The sequence below is a fragment of the Nuphar pumila genome, chromosome 3 (genome assembly GCF_984573655.1).
Source record: "Nuphar pumila chromosome 3, dmNupPumi1.hap1.1, whole genome shotgun sequence".
In the NCBI taxonomy this organism is placed as follows: Eukaryota; Viridiplantae; Streptophyta; class Magnoliopsida; order Nymphaeales; family Nymphaeaceae; genus Nuphar; species Nuphar pumila.
In genome coordinates this window covers 94,521,095-94,540,690 of record NC_143251.1, presented here as the reverse complement: position 1 = coordinate 94,540,690, position 19,596 = coordinate 94,521,095, and the positions used below count along the sequence as shown (strand labels likewise).

The 19,596-nt window shown below is 39.2% G+C and overlaps 1 protein-coding gene across 2 annotated transcripts in view; it reads left to right on the top strand.

Annotated features, from left to right (window-relative positions):
* Positions 1-19,596, top strand: part of LOC149843148 (Ubiquitin-like superfamily protein) — a 66,438-nt gene that overhangs the window by 10,606 nt on the left and 36,236 nt on the right. Inside the window, exon 2 of one of the 2 annotated variants that reach the window (XM_089999620.1) lies at positions 3,139-3,252. In XM_089999620.1, coding sequence (XP_089855746.1) covers positions 3,153-3,252 — 100 coding nt within the window. In that variant the 5' untranslated portion in view covers positions 3,139-3,152. Of the gene's footprint in view, positions 1-3,138; positions 3,253-11,079; positions 11,251-19,596 lie in introns of those variants that run through there. The other variant, XM_089999621.1, reaches the window with a different exon arrangement.

Here is a 19,596-nt window from a genome sequence, read left to right as displayed (position 1 = left end):
CAGGTCTCCATAGGGGGCCCTGATTTTAGAAATGTGCAGCTGAAGGCCGAGATATGTTGTAGGGAACAATCCATGATGACACCAAAAATAATCCCAAAGAACCACATTAGTACTGGTGTTTTTGAAGTTGAACACTTTATATTTGTGTTCATTTATGTGAAGACTTGAAATTGCCGAAAAGGATTTGAGAAGTAACGCAATTTTAGCCATTTGTTCTACCGAAGCATGACCAAACATGATTAGGTCATCATCATATTGAAGGAGTGAGAAGTCCAAACCATGAAAATAAACTAGGAGAATGAAACTCATGGCCATGTCATTTCTTAAAATGGCTGTCATGCCCTTTCCAACAATGTCCAAGAGCAATGGTGACAGTGGGCAGCTTTGCCACAACCCACAATGGGGCGGGAAGTGTTGTCCTATAACCCCGTTAACTTGAACCTCAATGAAGACTGAAGAAATGAGCTCCTCAACCCACCTTCTCCATGGTGATCCAAAGCCCATGCTTGACATGGTATCAAGGAGAAACCACCAAGACATTAAGACAAATGCTTTAGAGAAATCAACCTTGATAACAAAATAAGGTTGAGATAACCGAAGTCACCATAGTTTGATTGGTGACAAATATAATATTATAGATCATAGGCTTCTTGTACTTCTAGTTTCTTGGAGGCATTCTCATTGGTGTGATTTTTCCTGATAAATCATATAAGTCGACCTGGATTGGACCCCAACTGGGTCACAATTCAGGACTGTCGATCCAACCCATTAAATAAATTTTTTTATCATGTATTTTATTATTTTAATGCACAATTCTTATATAAAGTCACTTGTTATGAAGAATCTAATATTGTTCAATGAAAAAAAGTTAATAATCATGTATAATTATATATTTTTGTAACTTAGCTATTGACATATTAGCTTGAAGTTTAGTTATTTCTATGTCTTATTCATGTGCTTACACTATAAAATATAGAGTCCTGACTTGTCCGAGTCACTGAGTCAAGCCACTGACTCGGTGACCCAGTAGGGGTCTGATCTGAGCCCGAGTCACGAGTTTGCCAACTGTGGAAATCTTGTGTCTCTTTAAAATTTTGGAACCATAAGTATGTTTGTTTGCTAGAATATAGCCTAGGGTTGTAACATGGTCGGGTTCAGTTCGGGTTTGGGTTGGGTTTTGTCAGACTTTCTTTAAATCAGTTCTAGAAATTAAATCCAAACCTGACCCCAGTTGATTCGGTCCGAGCTCAGGTTTGTGTATGACTAAAATTTAAAACCCCTATGGGTTAAAGGGTTTAGGTGCAAATCTGTTTTAGTCTTAAATAGATCAGTTTTTTAATCAAGTCTAACAAATAGACCCGAACCCAACCCTGTTTGATTCAGGTCCGGGTTAAGGTTTGGGTATGGCTGAAAATTGTGGTGGACCTATTTGGGTTAATGGATTTAGATAAAAAATAGGTTGGTTTTAAATGAGTCGGGTCTTAATTTGATTTATGTTCATGTTGGGTCTAGATGATATTAAGATTGTAGACTTGTATGGGTTAATTGGGTTAGGTATAAATTAGGTCGAGTATAAATGGGTGATTTTGTCTTAATTCAAATAAGTTCTATTAGTTTTTTAACTTTTTGGAGTTAGAAAAGTTATCATAAATGGAACATATTGGATTATTAATGATTGCATTTCTATTAATGATAATTATATTTAAATTTCTCATAATCGGTATACATTAGGTTCGGGTTTTGGTCGGGTATGAAACGATTTTGGGTGTATACCGGATTTGGGTTCGGGACGGTTCAGGTATAAATTACATAGAGTGATAGAACCGCTAGGGTCTGGTATAAAATCCGGGTAAGGTCTAGTCAGTTTCAGGTCTATATTTTCCATACCTAGAACCGCCACACTTTTTTAAATGATTCTAGATTTGAGACCTAATCCAAACCCATGGGTCTATCAAAATCAGGTCGGTTTGGGACATCGTTCTGATTAGGATATACTGGACCCAGTTAGCCCCCTAATATAGCAGGGTGCATGGTATATTATATTGGTGTCCATATATGCTAATCTTGTACAATTTAAAATGTAATTTGTATGTTAGAATCTATTTTCTCATAGTGTTATGTCATTTATACCATAGTTTAAAAACTTGCCTGGTCAACCCAGTGACTCGGTTGACTCGGTCTGGATTGCCCAGTCACTGGGTCAAAAACGAGTACAAACTCGTTTTGTACAAGTCATGTCCGAGTCACCGAGTTGACCCGGCTGAGTCTTGTCCGAGTCAGCCGAGTCGTGGGCGAGTCATACATATATATACATATATAATATATTTTATATATAATTACATATATTATATGAAATGTAATATAAATATTATGTATATTATAGATTAAAATGTAGTTATACATATATTTATATATTTTATATAAAATATAAAGTTAACATGTCCGAGTCAGCCGAGTCACTGAGTTGACCCGCGGCCGATTCACGGGTCACTCAAGGACGAGCCGAGTGACGAGTCAGTGGGTTTTAAAACCATGATCTAAAGATTCTAAACTCTTACTTCATGTTATTCGTCTAAAAGGCAGGCTTAATGTTAAAACTTTTGTCATTAGAAAAGTATCATGTGCCAATTGAATCAGGCAATCATATCCATGTATATCTGCTTTGAATTCTATTGCCAGTTTCTGAAAAAATTTTACTATACCATTTTTATAAGCTATATTATGATATAAAAGAATGTTCCTCTTATGTATGATTTAAATGCACGATTGCCCAATACTATCCAATTGTTGTATCTCTTTTCTAATCACCGTTGTATTAACTTGCATGCGGGCCATTTCATTTAACATTTCCTAGCTGTAGGTACTTTCTAGTAATGTTGTTTTGCTAAATTTTGTATCTAAATTTCAATGGAAGAGTGATGATTATGTCAAAGTAGTTACGTGCTCTGCAAATTGTTAACACTTTGTAGAGTAATTTTGGGTTCCCATTCAAAGAGTGCATAACCGCATGGATGAGCTCATTCCAACCCGTCAATTTGGGATCCTATTCAGAGTTTTTTATTTTTCTTGTTTTGACTATTTTATGCTTTTCTAATTTCTATAGTTATGTCAGTGCTTCTGTATTACTTTTTCATGTAGCATACTTGTGATAGATGGAGTCCTGTGCATCTACACTTGCATTCAAAGGATCCATTTCTGAAGCAATTACTGAAGCAAAACAGAGGAATAAAATCCTCCTTGTTTACGTCTCAGGTAAGCTTCATTTTTCTTCATATGAACTCTAACATACAACATGAATGGAACAGTTAATCATTAGTTTATATCAGTGGTTTAGGTATTGTTGCTATCTTGCCTAAAATTTCATTGATAAGGAATTTTTATTGCATCCATGTAAATGAAGAATCCCTTATATTAAACTGAGAACAAGCTGGAAAAGTGATAGCAAATGGTTAAACCAAGGTTGCCAGACTAGGAAGTGGAAGCCGAAGCGAGAAGCGATGCATTTTAAAATGTATAGGAAGCGGGAAGCGATGAATAAAAAAAACAATATAAAAATTGAATGAGAATCAAAATGGAACACATAAAAACTAAAATAAAAGTGACTTCTTAAATTTCATGATTTTTTTAGTATAAGAATTAAATTTTTAACAAAATCTAAAAATGTTGACTGCCAATTTAGAGAAAACACATGGAAGTGAGTGAGAAGCGTAAGAGGAAACACATAAAAAACATGAAAAGTAGAGTGAGAGAACATATAAAAAATAAGATGAAGTGTGGAAAGCATATGAGAAGCGTGAGTGAATCGAGATTCTCATAAAGTTTCAGAAGCGAGGAGTATCGTGCTTCCAAAGCGAGTTTGCGGGAAGCGGCCTTCCCACCTATCTAAGAAGCTTCTGGTAACTCTAGGTTAAACACAATGTTAGTTAAGTTAGGAAGCCTACCCATGTGAGTGGCAGGGGATTTAACAAAGGGCTCTGTAATGTTTCTGTTGATGCATGATCTGTTTTTTTTACTTTTGTTTTTTTAATGTGAAGTTTCTCAATGGTTGGAGCATGTATTATTTCTTGTTTTTACTTGCATCTTGTAATGAGAAAGAGTTGGTTGGACCTTTTGGAGGAAGAACTGAAGACATGTTTCAAACTTGAATTCATTGTGATTTCATTGCAATTTATTCATAAGCTGATAAATAAATGAGTAAAATGCAATATTTTTATCGTAGCATCAGAGTTTTAAGTTATCATGAAAAAAAACTGAAAACACGTTGCATTGAAGGGCGACATGTTCAATGCTTACTTTGTCTTTTGCTTTATCCTTTTAGAATGTGTTCTTGTTGTAACGACCCCAACTCATACCCCTTGTTTTTTTTTAAGTGAGAAAACAATCCCCGAAACCCGAGGCCTTTACAGTTCCACTTCCAATATAAAACAACCAACCACAACAGATTTTACACTTATCATCTACACCAAACAAAACCTTTATTGAACTAATGAGTGATAAGTCTCGAGACAATTGCATAAAGGAAATATTTAGAGTGCAATATCAACTAAATGAAACAAAAAACAAATAAAAGAAATAAAAGTAGAGCTACGATATCCATCTATGATCTGCCTAGCAAGTGTGTGACACTCGTGACTTTCCCAGAAGTCAGTCGCTTCACTGATCACCTGCGACTGCGAAAAACCATAGAAAGATGACTAATGAAATAAATGAGTATAAAGAACACTGATATGATTTCATACAATAATTCAGAGGAATGCAATTATGACGATTACATAATTCAGTTAAGCATTCATGCAACAGGGAGTATTTATTAAGCATGAAGAACATTAATCAATAACGGGAATCACAATGTAAGTAAGCAGGATATTTAACATGCATTAGAAATTAAACATCATGCATCCACCAACATGTAACAAATAAGGAAACAAATAAAATATGCATGTCCCAATGCATAACAAGATTATGCATGATTTATGTGCAATGCATGAACACTTTATTATCTTTCCTTAAGATTTTCCTTTTCCACATGCATGCTCTATTAAATGCATACAATTTAAGCTCCTCTTTTTAATTACCGTTGCCCGCGGATGCACCAAACAGACATAATTTTCTTGAGGACAAGTTAGGTTCCTAAGGTAGCTTAACACACAAGTTGTATTTTATTATTGAGTTTCAAACTTAGCCCTCGATTGAATCACCTTCAGAACATTAGACCTTCACATCTAATGTCGAGGACAATAGGAACACTCCACACCCACAAGTGCCACTTCCTTGGTATACCAAAACAACAGCTGTGTCGAACACACCACTCCCAAGTAAAGTGACAGACTCTCCCTAAAATTGTGGCAAGGAGAAATGACCTCAATATCAGGTTCAGGGGTCAAAGTAAAAACACAGAGTTTTTGTATCATCGAGGTTCCCGAAAACCAAAACTCTAAGATTCTCATTCTTTCGATGGGAGATCCTAGAATGTATATTACACTGTTTTTATTCATTATCTTTTTATTAAAAGCCAATTATTGAGTTTTGCAATTCAGCATGCAAAAGCAAAGGCAAAAGCTCGCATCTACCCCTGCGAGAACCATCATGGGACTCCCGCCTGTGAAAACACAAAGAACAGTGGAATATAGTGCACTAAAAATAAATGTGCTTTTTGTGATGCATTTAAAATACATAAAGGAAGAGCAAACTAAAGCTCGAACCCCACTAGACCCATGATGATTCATTTCGAACATCGATGCATCGTATGCAAAAATCATAACAATATGCAATTTATGCAATGATACCAACATGATTCCAAATACACATTCATTCATTCCAATTTAACAATATGCATGGGCTACCACATTTATATGCATGCGTTCACCATCCATGTCAAATTGCTTTCATGTAATCACTTAACAGACATGCATTCATTCATGATTCATAAGTACATGTGAACATTTATACTGGATTGTACATGCTAAACACACATCGATTTCATGTATGCACATGCACTGGAACAACTTTCACAATAGCATAATGTTTAGGCATGTCATGTAAGTTCAAGCATGTGAAATCTTTCGTTTTTAGCATGTAATACATCTACATAGTAAATCTGGGAATCATCATGCTTATTACTTTCAAATTCCAGATTCAATAAACATAAGGTGTTAAATATACACATTTTTTTTTGAAATAGGCATATTGCCTTGCTGACCCCGTCGGCTAGAGGTTCGGGCCCCACTATGCCATGTACATGCTTTCATTTATTAAGCATGAGACACACTCCCATGTAAGCACATATTGTAACATTCCACCTTTGAAGTTGTGTATACATGTGACAGTCAATTTGCATTCAAAACAAAAGCAAGCAGGGTGAGCCAAGTAGGCATGTGAAAAGTTCCAATGTCGGCATGCATAAAGATAAACCCTAACAAAATCTGGAAACTAGATCACATAACTGAACACACTTTTATTATATGTACACTTGCTCTTGAAACTGCTTGCAATAACATATTGCTACAGCACATCATATTCAGTCCAAGCATATGAAACCAGGTTCCATCCTTAGCATGTAATCAGAATTAAAATACCTACACTTAAAGCAAACTGAAAGTTAACATACCTATAACTTTAGAATTCCAGGTTTAAGCCAACACTGAGTCCAAAAAAAAAAAACTCTTTTAAACCCCTCTTGTATTATATATATATATATATATATATATATTTGCTTTGGAAGGCACCTGAACCTAGCCGAACCTGTCGGCTGTGTTTCAAAAAAACCCAATCCAGCTGATCCCAATCAGCTGGGTGCAACGGGCCACCCGCCTGTCACCAAATGAAAAAAATCATGTTTTAAAGATTATATATATATATATATGTATATATATATATATATATAACATATTTTTTTTTATGGACTCAACACCCAGCCGAACCAGGTCGGCTGGGTCTGTGTCCTGCTGAACAGGAACCAGCCCAGGCAAACCCAGTTTAATTAATCCACTAAAACTGATTTTTACAAGTCAATTAAGACTCAGAATTTTTTTCTTCTAAAACATAGCCAGGCAGGGTGACACATGCCTGTGCACCGCCTATCACAGGCTGCCAAGGCCTGGCAGTCAGTCGAGCCCTACTCGTCTGGCTGCCAGCCAACCCAAGGATATTTTTTTTTATCATGCCCAGCCAACACATGGCTGGGCTGACCCGGCCCAAGGTAAAATATCTTATAAACACCCAGTCGGCTGGGGTTTTCAAAACCCTGCACTACTCTGCATGGGCCGAGCCTGTGCAGGTCTGTCAGGGCATGACAGGCCAGACAGGAATATAGTATGCTGAAAAATGATTTTGACAGTATCACTACAGAGATGGACTAGAATAGTTACTGAAATTAAAACCGCCCCTAAGTCGAACTCAATTATATTGTTGCATGCTGTCAAATAAATAACATGTACAAATTTTCATTAGATGTAGACTTCCGTATGCGGGTTAACATCCAAATGAGCATGACATACAATTCATCTAACCATTTGAAATTAAACATGCTAATACATTAAAGAAAACATTCCGATTCATACGCTATTATACGAAGCTTCAACGAAAAATGCCTGCCTCTTAAATATTCTATCGCACACTCCCATACATCTAATAGCACCCATCATGGACTACCCATGAAAACCGATATGCATCATAAAAAAAAACATCTAAAGGAGCGTGTCTACATCAATAAAAATTCTGTTTTGAAACTATAGAGAAGTTTGTTTTCAAGAAAGCAAATAAAAGTCAAAACCACATCTATGAAAGAGGATCCATATGTCCTCTTTCATATATGTTTGAGTAGACTTGTAGATCTAACTATGTCACACGGACTCGACTAAGGAGGTGCCGCACCCGAGTCGACACGCCCCGACACGGGTGCGGACTCGGTCAACGCTGAGTCAGACTCGGTCAACGAGTCCAGGCCGAGTCCGTCCACATTTTGGACTCGGTCAACTTTGATCGAGTCCAAAAATGTCCATTTCGACTTTTAAATTACATTTTGGATCTGGGTCGGGTCGGGTCCGGACCCGACCCAGATCCAAATTTCTTTTGCAGCCGAACCCTAAAAGGGGTTTATCGACCGGGGGAGGGGCTTACCCTCTCGATTTTGCCTCTCCCCTTCAGCCCCTGCAACTTTCTCCTACAACCACGCCGGCGATCCAGACTTCGGCGACGGTACGCACAGGCAGCCACCGTCTCCCCCTTCGTCAACACTCAACAGGTATGTCGATCGACCCTCCCTCTGCTCGCAGCCTCCCTTGCACCCTTTGCTCGCAGAAGAGGGGCTCGGCCCCTCTCTGTGCGTCCTATTCACAGAGGAGGGGCTTGGCCCCTCCTCGTTTCACTTATGTCAGGCAGGCCCCTCCCCCCGTACCCTCTGCTCGCAGAAGAGGGGCTCGACCCCCCTCCCTGCACCCTCTGCTCGCAGAAGAGGGGCTCGGCCCCTCCCTGTGCCTCCGATTCATAGAGGAGGGGCTCATCCCCTCCTCGTTTCCTTTTTATTGCAGGGGTAAGAAGTAGGAGTGGGGGAAGGAGGGGGCTCGACTGACAGGCCGAGCCTTGCCACGCCGAACAACAGGGGAAACGGGGAGGGGCCGAGCCTCTCCTCGTTTTCCTTTTGTTCGGCAGGGGTAAGAAGGAGTGGGGGAAGAAGGGAAACGAGGGGCCGAGCCCCTCTTCTGTGAATCGAAGGCAAAGGGAGGGGCCGAGCCCCTCTTATGCGAGCAGAGGGTGCAGGGAGGGGGGATGGGTGGGGGGCTGCCAAACTCGTTTCCCCTGCTGCCTTCGACTTTTTGGCAAGGGCGAAGCCCCTGGCACGGATAAGGTTCAGCAGGGGCTTGCCTTGCCCCTCCTTTTTTGCGTTAGATAAGGGGTAGCTCCTATTACTATTATTTTGAAGTGTTTATTAACTTTATTTTATTTACTTATTTTCTTTTCAGTTTTCGCTTTTCAGATATAATGTCGAGTTCTAGCGGTAGTGTCAATACATTTGGTTTAAGTTCTAACCCTGAATTAGAAGTTTCTCAACCACTTTGGAGGTTTGTGACAAAAGGGGTAAAAGCTAGTAGTGGTGGTGGTGGGAATGTGCAGTTTCATTGTAATCTATGTAAGACTATTTTCACAGGTTCTTATACGCGTGTGAAAGCATATATTTTGCATATTCGTGGTTAAGGAATTAGGGCATGTTCTAGGGTTGACAAAGACATGTTAAAGCAATTAAAAAAAGAACAAGAGGAAGCTGAAAAGAAGAAAATTGCAGAGATGAGAAGCGATTCAATTAATTTGTCTTTTCCTACTGCTAGTGATATACAAGAAGAGCTTTTAAAGAAAAGAAAGATGAAAAGCAATAAAACAATACAAGCATCATTCAAAAACATGGCAAGAGCAGAAATTGATAAAAAGATTGGTTGATTCTTTTACTCAAGCTCAATTCCTTTTAATGTAGCTAGAAGTCCATACTGGAAAGATATGATTACATCTTTGGCTAATTGCAATTTGAGTGGTTATGTGCCTCCTAGTTCAGAAAAACTAAGAACAGTCATTCTTACAGAGGAAAAAAATAGAATTGAAGACTTGTTAGAGACTCAAAAATTTGCATGGAAACGACATGAAGTATCGATTGTTTCTGATGGGTGGACTGATATACAAAGGCGACCACTGATAAACTTCATTGCTTACTCACTTAATGGGCCAATCTTTTTGAAGACTGTTGATGCATCTGGAGAGTATAAAGATGCTGAATATTTAAAGAGATTATTTGTCGAAGTGATAAAAGAAGTGGGTGAAGAAAGTGTGGTGCAAATCATTACTGACAATGCTCCAGTTTGCAGTCGTGCAGGAATGAATTTTGGCAAGTGAAGATACATATTCACATATTTTTTGGACTCCTTGTGCAACACACAGTTTAAATTTGGCACTTAAGAGTATATGCAATCCATCAAAAGATGATGCACATGCACATGAAATGTGCTTATGGATTGAGGAAATAGAACATGATGTTCGAAATATTAGAAATTTTGTTGTAAACCATCATCATGCCCTTTCTATATTTAATAGGCATTCTGATCTCAAGTTACTGAAAGTTGCTGAAACTCGTTTTGCTTCTCTCATTATTATGATAAAAAGAATTAAGCAACTCAAGAATGCATTGATGATGATGGTGGCTGATCAAGATTGAAATTTTTATCGTACTGAAGATGATGTCAAGGCTCAAGCTATCAAAAAATGCATCTGTGATGATTTTTGGTGGGACAAAATTACATATTTTGTTGAATTTACAGAGCCTATTTGGGAAATGTTGAGAGAAGTTGACAGAGATGTACCCATGCTTCATATAATTTATTAAATGTGAGACAATATGATTGAAAAAGTTCAAAGTATCATTTTTAAACATGAGAAGAAAGATATTGCACTTGATGATTCAGAATTTTATAATCATGTACATTCAGTTTTAGTGAGAAGATGGGATAAAAGCAATACACCTTTGCATTGCATGGCACACTCTCTCAATCCAAAATACTATGCAAAAAAATGGTTGACAGCAGGTGTTGGTCGTGTTTCTCCAAATTAAGATCCTGAGATATCAAGAAATAGAATGATATATTTGGGAAGACTTTTTAATGATCCTCACATGTTTAAGGTTGTAAATAGTGAGTTTGGCAAGTTTTCTACTGGGAGATTTGATTCTTTAGCAGCACTTGTGGCAAGGGACGAGGAAGATCCCCTTAATTGGTGGGCAACATATGGATCAGAGACACCAAATCTGCAACGTCTTGCAATGAAGTTGTTATCCCAACCTGCTACATCATCTTGTTGTGAAAGAAATTGGAGTACATATGCTCAAATTCACAACATTAAAAGAAACAAACTCACTAGTAAAAGAGCAGAGGATTTGGTATATGTTCACTCAAATCTACGATTAATTTCTCGCCGCACCAAAGAAGAGTATAGGTACTTTTTTTTCTTTGTATTCAAAGTTTGTATTTAAATATTTGTATTCAAAGTTTTAAGTTAGATACTAATATAGTGATTTTTTGATGCAGTTGTGGACCATCCAAGAATTGGGATGTAAATCCAGAAGATTTTGACTTGGAGGGAGAACATAATTTACATACTCTCAACATGGACTACCTCGATCCTGTTCTTCCCTCTAATTCAGACGATGAGGCAGATTTATGATAAGTTTTGTTGTTTATCACACTCACAAGCTTCTTTATGTGTTATATTTTGGTAAGTTTGTGTTGTTAAGAATTGCTTTTTTATTTTTGCTTTAAAATTTACAATCTTTATGTGTTAATTTATTGTTATATATATATATATATATATATATATATATATATATATATATATATATATATATATATATATATATATATATATATATATATATAGCCGAGTCCCCGTGTCCAAATTTTTTGGAATTGCGCCGCACCCGTGTCGCACCCGCACCCGCACCCGCACCCGCACCCATGTGACATAGAGATCTACTCATTTCCCATGAGTTTCCTTTAAAACTATGCATGAAACCCCTCCATACTCAATATCTCACTTGAAATCAAGAGAGGAGATCCGTACCTCAAAATCGACGCGGGGGCGAGCGTTCTCTGTTGCGCCAACTGTAACCAAATAAAGATGATAATTAACATACAAGAAGTTTTGACCGAGTCAAGGTTGACCCCATGCAGTGGAAGTAGGGGCGACATGTGTGGGCTCGGCAACCTGGCGAGCCCAGACCTGATCGACTAACTCGAAGGCTGAGGTTAAGCAAACCCCTATCAGCTATACAACTATATCACTGGGATTCGAGCTTGCCAAGTCCCAACACAAGGTGACGTGCACTAATTGCTTCGGGCAGACAAGCGGAGCCCCCGTTGGTCCTACCGAAAGGGGGGGATCAGGCATGGGCGACCTGTCAACCAGAAAAGAGAGGCGATAGGGGGCGAGCCCCTGCCTGCCAGAAAAGTGAGAGGCGGTAGGGGCATCACCCCTGCCTGTCGGAATCCCAAAGGCGATAGGGGGCGAGCCCCTGCCTGCCAACAATAGAAAGGGAGGGCGCAGGGAGGGGCTCAGCCCCTCCCCTGCCAACAGGGAGTGACGCGGGGGCTGTCGGTCGACGCTTCGTCGGTTGGCGGCTGGAGGTCGGACTGGAGGGGAGAAGAAGAAGACAAGAAGGGAGGAAGAAAAATACCTGGAAGAGTGGGGGCTGGCGACGTCGTCGGTGCTGCCGTACGCAGGGAGGGCGGAGCCGAGAGGTGGAGGAAGAGCGTAGGGGTGAGGGCTCCTCCCTCACCCTTGCGTGCTCTTAAAGCACCCGAGGGGTGTAAATTGGGAAACCCCTTCGAGGGTTTCCCTGTTTAACGAGAGGCAGGAAGGGGGAGTGCGGCGCAGGGGGGGGGAAGAAGTGTTTAAAGAAAACCCTTGCCCCCGATAACCCTAGCGGGTCCGGGTCCGACCCGGCTCCATTTTTTTTTTTTGGAAAACGAGGGTTTTACACTTGTGGGGTGTTTCTTTGCTTTTATAGCAAATATAAGTAGGCCTTCCGCCTAGTCCCTTCAGCGTGGGATTAAAATCCTTTATGAAGGCACAACAAATAAGTTCTAATTATTTTGCCAACATTAATGTTTAGATACTGTATAAACTGAAAATTTACCGACATTTTACCAAGAGAAACTTGTTCTTTTAAAATCTCCTGAGATTTTCCATTGCCGGAAAAGACTTGAAATGAGATTTGTGACACTGGTTTAAACATGGTTTTACATGTGGAAGCTACTTGTGCTTTATGCCAGTCAATATATTGACTGGGATGTGATTCAGCTCAAGTAGAACGTGCTATGATGTGCATTTGCTTTAGGGGATGCTGCAATTTGGTCCCAGTCTCTGTGGCTATGATGTAAAGGTTTTCTTATGGACAGTTCTTGCAGTTAGTTCATAACACAGTGTACTGACGGGCCGACCTTTTTGTGCTTCATCAAATCATAGGAGATTGGATTAATTGCAATGCTGCTTGCTGATTTTCACATAATAGCTCTTGATAGGAAACAACTAGTCAATAGTCACCCAGTCTCAGTTGTAGTCTTCACCATTGAACTTTTTGCTACTTCTAGTGATTGGGTAACATGATACCGTTGTTGAATATATCGTGCTTTGATCCAGTCTCTCTCTCTCTCTCTTTATAGTTTCTCTGGTTCATGGGTTCTGAAAAGATGCAGTCCTCCTACAGGTTCCTCTTTGATGTTCTTTTCATGAAGTTTCGTACTTTGTTTATGGTCTTGAAGATGTACTCTCTCTCTCTTGACAGTTTCTCTGGTTCATAGGTTCCGAAAAGATGCAGTCCTTGTTTATGGTCTTGAAGATGTACTCTCTATTAGAATATGGGTTGGATATGGATCCATTTAATAAAGGATCCATATCCATTCGCAGGCTTTGTATTTTAATGTAATGAGTTACTAATACAAGGGCATTTTTGTCCACGTGTGAATTATTGTAACCCTATTAAACTAATGATGTATTAGCGCAGACGTGTGAATGAAATAGGCTGCCGATTCTCAACAACAATATCAGAGCTCTCTCTCTCTCTCTCCCTCTCTCGTCTTTGATTTCTGCAGGTATTCTATTATGGTATCAGAGCAGCGGCAGGTCTGGGCATAAGGAATCTCTTCAGCTTCTTCTGTCAGCCGAATCTTTCTCATTCAGCATCGGCTCCATCTCTCCTTCCAGTTAGCCGAGTCTTTCCCATTCAGAGGCTGAAATCATTCAGCCGAGTCTCCTTCATCTTCTTCAGCCACACCCAACAGTAGATCCTTCATCTTATCCTGCGTAACGTGAAAAGCACGATCCTTCAGCCGAGTTCCCTGTGCGTGAAAAGCACGATTCTTCAGGTTGAGTTCTTTGTGCCGAGTCCCCTTCATCCTCTGCAGCAGATCACCTTCTTCAAGTCGAGTTCCCTGTGCGTGAAAAGCACGATTCTTCAGGTCGAGTTCCCTTTCTATTCTTCAGTCCTATCTTTCTAGTTTCTAGTTTGACAAAAAAAGATTACCTATCTTTCTAGCTTCTGCTGTGAAAATCTATTGGTCAAAGTTTTTTTTTTTATAGTTTTCCATTTGTTTTATTCCCTGTGCCGAGTCCTATCTTTCTAGTTTCTAGTTTGACAGAAAAAGATTACCTATCTTTCTAGCTTCAGCTGTGAAAATCTATTGGTCGAAGTTTTTTTTTTTTTTAGTTTTCCATTTGTTTTACACCATCAGCCTCTAATATTTCTTCTTTTTATTCTCTAGTTGTGAAAATTTATTCTTTAGTTTCCTGATTGATTCATCATATTTAACATCTTGTATTCTGATTTCAGTAAAATCGAGTTCCCTGGTTTTCCAACCAAGAATCTGTTTTTGATATCCTCATTCCTTCTCTGTCAAACTTTCCATATCCTAGAGCTCTCATTTCCCTTGTCGTGACATTGTGCCGATTTCTGCCAACTGTAATAAAACAGCTCAGTTTCAGTCACTAGTATTATTTCTCTAAAAAAAAAAAGGTTGTCAACAAGCCTACAAATGGATACTTCAACCAATTCGGGTCTTTCTTCCAATTTCTTGGGGCAGCTAGTTTCGGAAAAGCTAACTACAAACAACTATCTGACTTGGAAAAGGCAAATTGCTCCTTTTATTCGAAGTCAAGACCTTTCAGGTCACTTGGATGGCTCCATTCCAATGCCCCCAGAATCCATCATAACCGAAGCCAAAGAGGATGGAGGATTGCCGAATATTGTTCGCAATCCTGCCTTTGTTTCTTGGATGAAGCGCGATCAGGCACTTGTTGCATACATCACTTCCACGTTATCACAAGAAGTACTGATTTCCATTCCTGATGATTGCACATCCAAAGTTTTGTGGGAGGCTTTAGCTCAAACCTACTCTCAGATATCGGAGGCCAAAGTGTTGTTTCTCAAACGCGAATTTCAAATGCTAAAAAAGGGGGCAATGAGCATCATTGAATTCTTAAATCAAGTCAAAAGCATCACAGATCAGTTAGCCATGGTTGGATATCCAGTGTCAGATAAAGAAAAAGTGCAGCAGACACTGAATGCTCTGGGACCAGAATATCATGTTCTTGTAACGTCTTTATTGTGTCTACCTACGCTACTCAGTTTTGAAGAATTACGTGCTAAACTCTTTCAGTACGAGATGACTCTGAAAAGCATGTCTGATGCTTCAACAGGAAAATCATCTACGCATGAAGTTCTTGCCACAGGGATAATAGCTGATCGTTCACGAGGAGGACGTGGCAGAAGCAAGGGAACTCCAATCCAGGGTGGACGTGGGTTACTACCTACACCAAATCCTAATGTCAGTATTTCAAAGAATGTTCCCACATGCTACCAATGTAACAAACGTGGTCACATCAAAGCCAACTGCTGGTTCAATCCACAAAATCGGAACATAACACAAAATAATAGAAATGCTACATCAGGAACTGCAGGTACATTTCGAGTCAGTGATGATGCCAAGGATCTTCTCTTATCTGCGATGGCCAACTTGAATCTAAAACATAGTGATGATGAAATATAGTATGTTGACTCTGGGGCAACAACTCATGTCACTGGCAATGCAAGTAAGTTCTCTACCTTGAATCCTTATCTTGGTAAATCTAATATTGTAACTGGAGATGGGACTCACCACCCTATTTCAAACATTGGCAATGTCCTCATTCCTTTGTCTGAGTCATCTATTTCTTTATCTGATGTTGTTCATGCGCCAAATATAAAGAAAAATATTATCTCTGTTTCTAAGCTTGTTAACTCTACCAATTCATCTGTGGAATTTACTCCTACTTCTGTCTTTGTCAAGGATCTTCAAACGAAGGAGATGTTCGCTAAAGGAGAGCGACGTGGAAACATGTATGTCTTCAATGAAGATTCAACCTCCAGTGTCCTGAAGCCCAAGTCTGATCATGTCTCCAAAAGCGTCTTAAGTATATCCAAATGTAATAAGCCAGATCTCTGGCATTCTCGTCTTGGTCATTGTAGTCAAGTTTTTATTGAAAAGTTAGTGTCCAATGGTTTTCTTTCAGAGTATGTTTCATCTTCATTGAAGGATAAAATGTGTCCCAGTTGTCAGGTCTGCAAAAGTCATGTACTTCCTTTTCATCAAATAAATAAAAGAGCCGCCATGCCTTTTGAAATAATATGTTCTGATGTTTGGGGCCCAGCCCCTAATCCTTCCTCTTCTGGAAGCAAATATTATGTATCTTTTATTGACAGTTTCTCTCGTTTTACCTGGATATTCTTTATGAAACACAAATCAGAGGTTTTTTCCATCTTCCGTCATTTTCATGCCTATGTTAAAACTCAATTCTCCCAAAACATTCAAATTCTCCAATGTGATGGAGGTGGTGAGTATTCCTCCAAAGAATTTTTAGATTTTCTCCAAGATAATGGGATACATCATAGAGTTTCTTGTCCGTACACTCCACAACAAAATGGAATTGCTGAACGTAAACATAGACATATTGTGGAAAGTGCAATGAGTATGATGCATGATTATAACTTGCCCATTAGTCTTTGGACAAAAGCTTTTCACACTGCCACTCATGTGATAAATCGTCTTCCTATGTCTATCCTTGAAAATCAGTCTCCCTATTACGTTCTCTTTGGTGCACATCCTGATTATGATGAGTTACGAGTTTTTGGATGCACATGTTATGTACACATTGATAAATCCATGAGAACTAAATTTCAGGACAAAGCCTCCATATGTCAATTTGTTGGTTATGCAGATGAACATAAGGGATACAGGTGTTATGACCCTGCCAATAAGAAGGTTAGGATTTCCATAAATGTTGTTTTTGATGAAAATAGTTTTCTGAAAAGTAAAGCAAATCACAATCTAGAACACGGTGACGCAGCTGGTAATTGGTATGATCCATGGCTTAGTGCTGAACTTATTTCACATACTGCCGAAGATACTATTTTGATCCCTGAAGACATACATGGTGAGACAGTTTCAGATGATGCATCACAAACATGTCTAAGATACAAAGGTAATGTGTATACTAGGAGACCCAAAGAGCAAACAATTGTACCTGCTGAAGAACACGTTGCTTTGCCTGATAACAAAAAAGCACCAAGAAGATCAGGTAGGATAAGACATCCTATTGAAAAATGGGTCAGTTATGACAACTTTTCTATGGACTTTCAAAATTTTCTATCCAAGATTGAAAAACATGATGAACCACTTGGTTTTCATCAAGCTGTCCAATCCAACAAATGGATTGAAGCGATGAATGAGGAGATCGAGGCACTTCATGAGTGTCAAACATGGAAGATAGTTGGGCGTCCTCCAGATAAGAATGTTGTTGGTTCTAAATGGGTATATAAAATTAAATATAAACCGGATGGTAGCATTGAACGCTACAAGGCACGTCTCGTAGCCAAGGGTTTCACTCAAGAATATGGTCAGGATTACGATGAGACATTCAACCCAGTGGTGAAAATGGGAACTATTCGCATCATACTTGGCTTGGCCATTGAACATGGCTGGACCCTTAGTCAACTTGATGTTAAAAATGCATTTCTTCATGGAAATTTAAAGGAAGAGGTCTACATAGAGCAACCTCAAGGTTATACAGAGGGAGACCCAAAAGAGTATGTATGCAAGTTAACCAGAGCCTTGTATGGTTTGAAGCAAGCTTCCAGGTCATGGTTCGAAAGCTTCTCCTTAGAAATTCAGAAACATGGTTTCTTTCGTTCCCAACTAGATCATTCTCTGTTCATATACAGAAATGATACCACCCTGGTTTTCTTACTCATATATGTTGATGACATTGTGATCACTGGTAATGCTCCAGACTACATTCAACGAATTAAAGTTTTATTGAGTATGCAGTTCAAAATGAAAGACCTTGGGGAACTGAGATACTTTCTTGGTGTAGAGGTGGACAGACAAGATAACAAAATGTCATTAACTCAACACAAATACACTCTTGATCTTCTGGCTAAAGCAGGAATGACAGATTGTAAACCTCTACCTACACCCAGTGTTGTCAACCAAAAGCTCAGTATTTGTGATGGTGAGTTATATCCTGATGCAGTCAAGTATCGCAGTTTAGTGGGTATGTTGCAATCTATGTCACATGGGTGCGGGTGCGACACGGGTGCGGCGCAATTTCAAAATTTTTGGACACGGGGACTCGGCTATATATATATATAACAATAATTCTAGTAAACAATTAAAATTAAGTAGCCAAAACTATATAAGATAAAAGGATATTATCATTGTACAAATATAATTTAAATTGACTTGTAATAGTAAACTTCAAGGCTGCAGTAAATTAAGTAGCCAAAACTATGACCTTAATTTTTTCGAAAGTTTCAATTTGGCACTCCCATTTCTTTATGGTAGTTCTTAAGCTAGCTTTTCTAATACTTGTGAAACTAGTATTTTTTTAAACTGGAAAAGCATTTATTTAGCTACCTCAAATGGTTGGGTTACCTTTTATCGTGTTTTATACATATTTTTACATAAGTTGTGAAACAGTCACACAGACTGTGCACACAGTCTGTGCAATGCAGTCTGTGACTGTGCAGACTGTGCACAGTCACACAGACTGTGTGCAGTGACTGTGCAGTTGCAGTTGCACAGTCTGTGACTGTGCAACTGCATTGCACAGTCTGGTTATATATTAAAAAAAAAGATATATAAAAATTGTTTTTTTTGTCTTAAAAATGGACATTTTTGGACTCGGTCAAAGTTGACCGAGTCCAAAATGTGGACGGACTCGGCCTTGACTCGTTGACCGAGTCCGACTCGGCGTTGACCGAGTCCGGGCCGAGTCCGAAGCCGCACCCATGTCGGGGCGTGTCGACTCGGGTGCGGCACCTCCCTAGTCGAGTCCGTGTGACATAGGTTGCAATATCTTACCTTTACTAGACCAGACATTGTATATTCTGTTAATCAAGTATCTCAGTTCATGCATGAACCAAAGACTGGTCACATGGATGCTGTCAAACGCATCCTTCGCTATCTAAAAGGAACAGTAGGCGATGGACTTACGTATATTCAATCTTCATGGAAGTCCCCAAAACATAACATACTGTCCTATACAGATGCAGACTGGACAGGGGATCCAGATGAGAGGAGGTCTGTTTCAGGATACTGTGTTTTCATTGGAAGAAATCTTGTCTCATGGAGTAGCAGAAAACAGAAAGCTGTGGCAAGGTCTAGCACAGAGGCAGAGTATAGATCTATGGCAGCCACCACTGCAGAAGTGACCTGGATTAGGCATCTACTTACAGAAATGAGGGAGGATATTTCAAATTCGACACTTATGTGTGATAATAAAAGTGCTATACAAATTGCATTCAATCCCATTCATCACAGTCGAACTAAACATATTGAGATTGATCAACATTTCATCAGACAAAAGATAGCAGACAAAGAGATTGAACCAGTTTATGTGCCTTCAGAAGACCAAATTGCTGATATGTTTACCAAAGGTCTTACAAGTCAACGTTTCTGGTATCTGAAGAACAAGTTGCACATGGTTCACTCCCATGCACAACTTGAGGGAGGGTATTAGAATATGGGT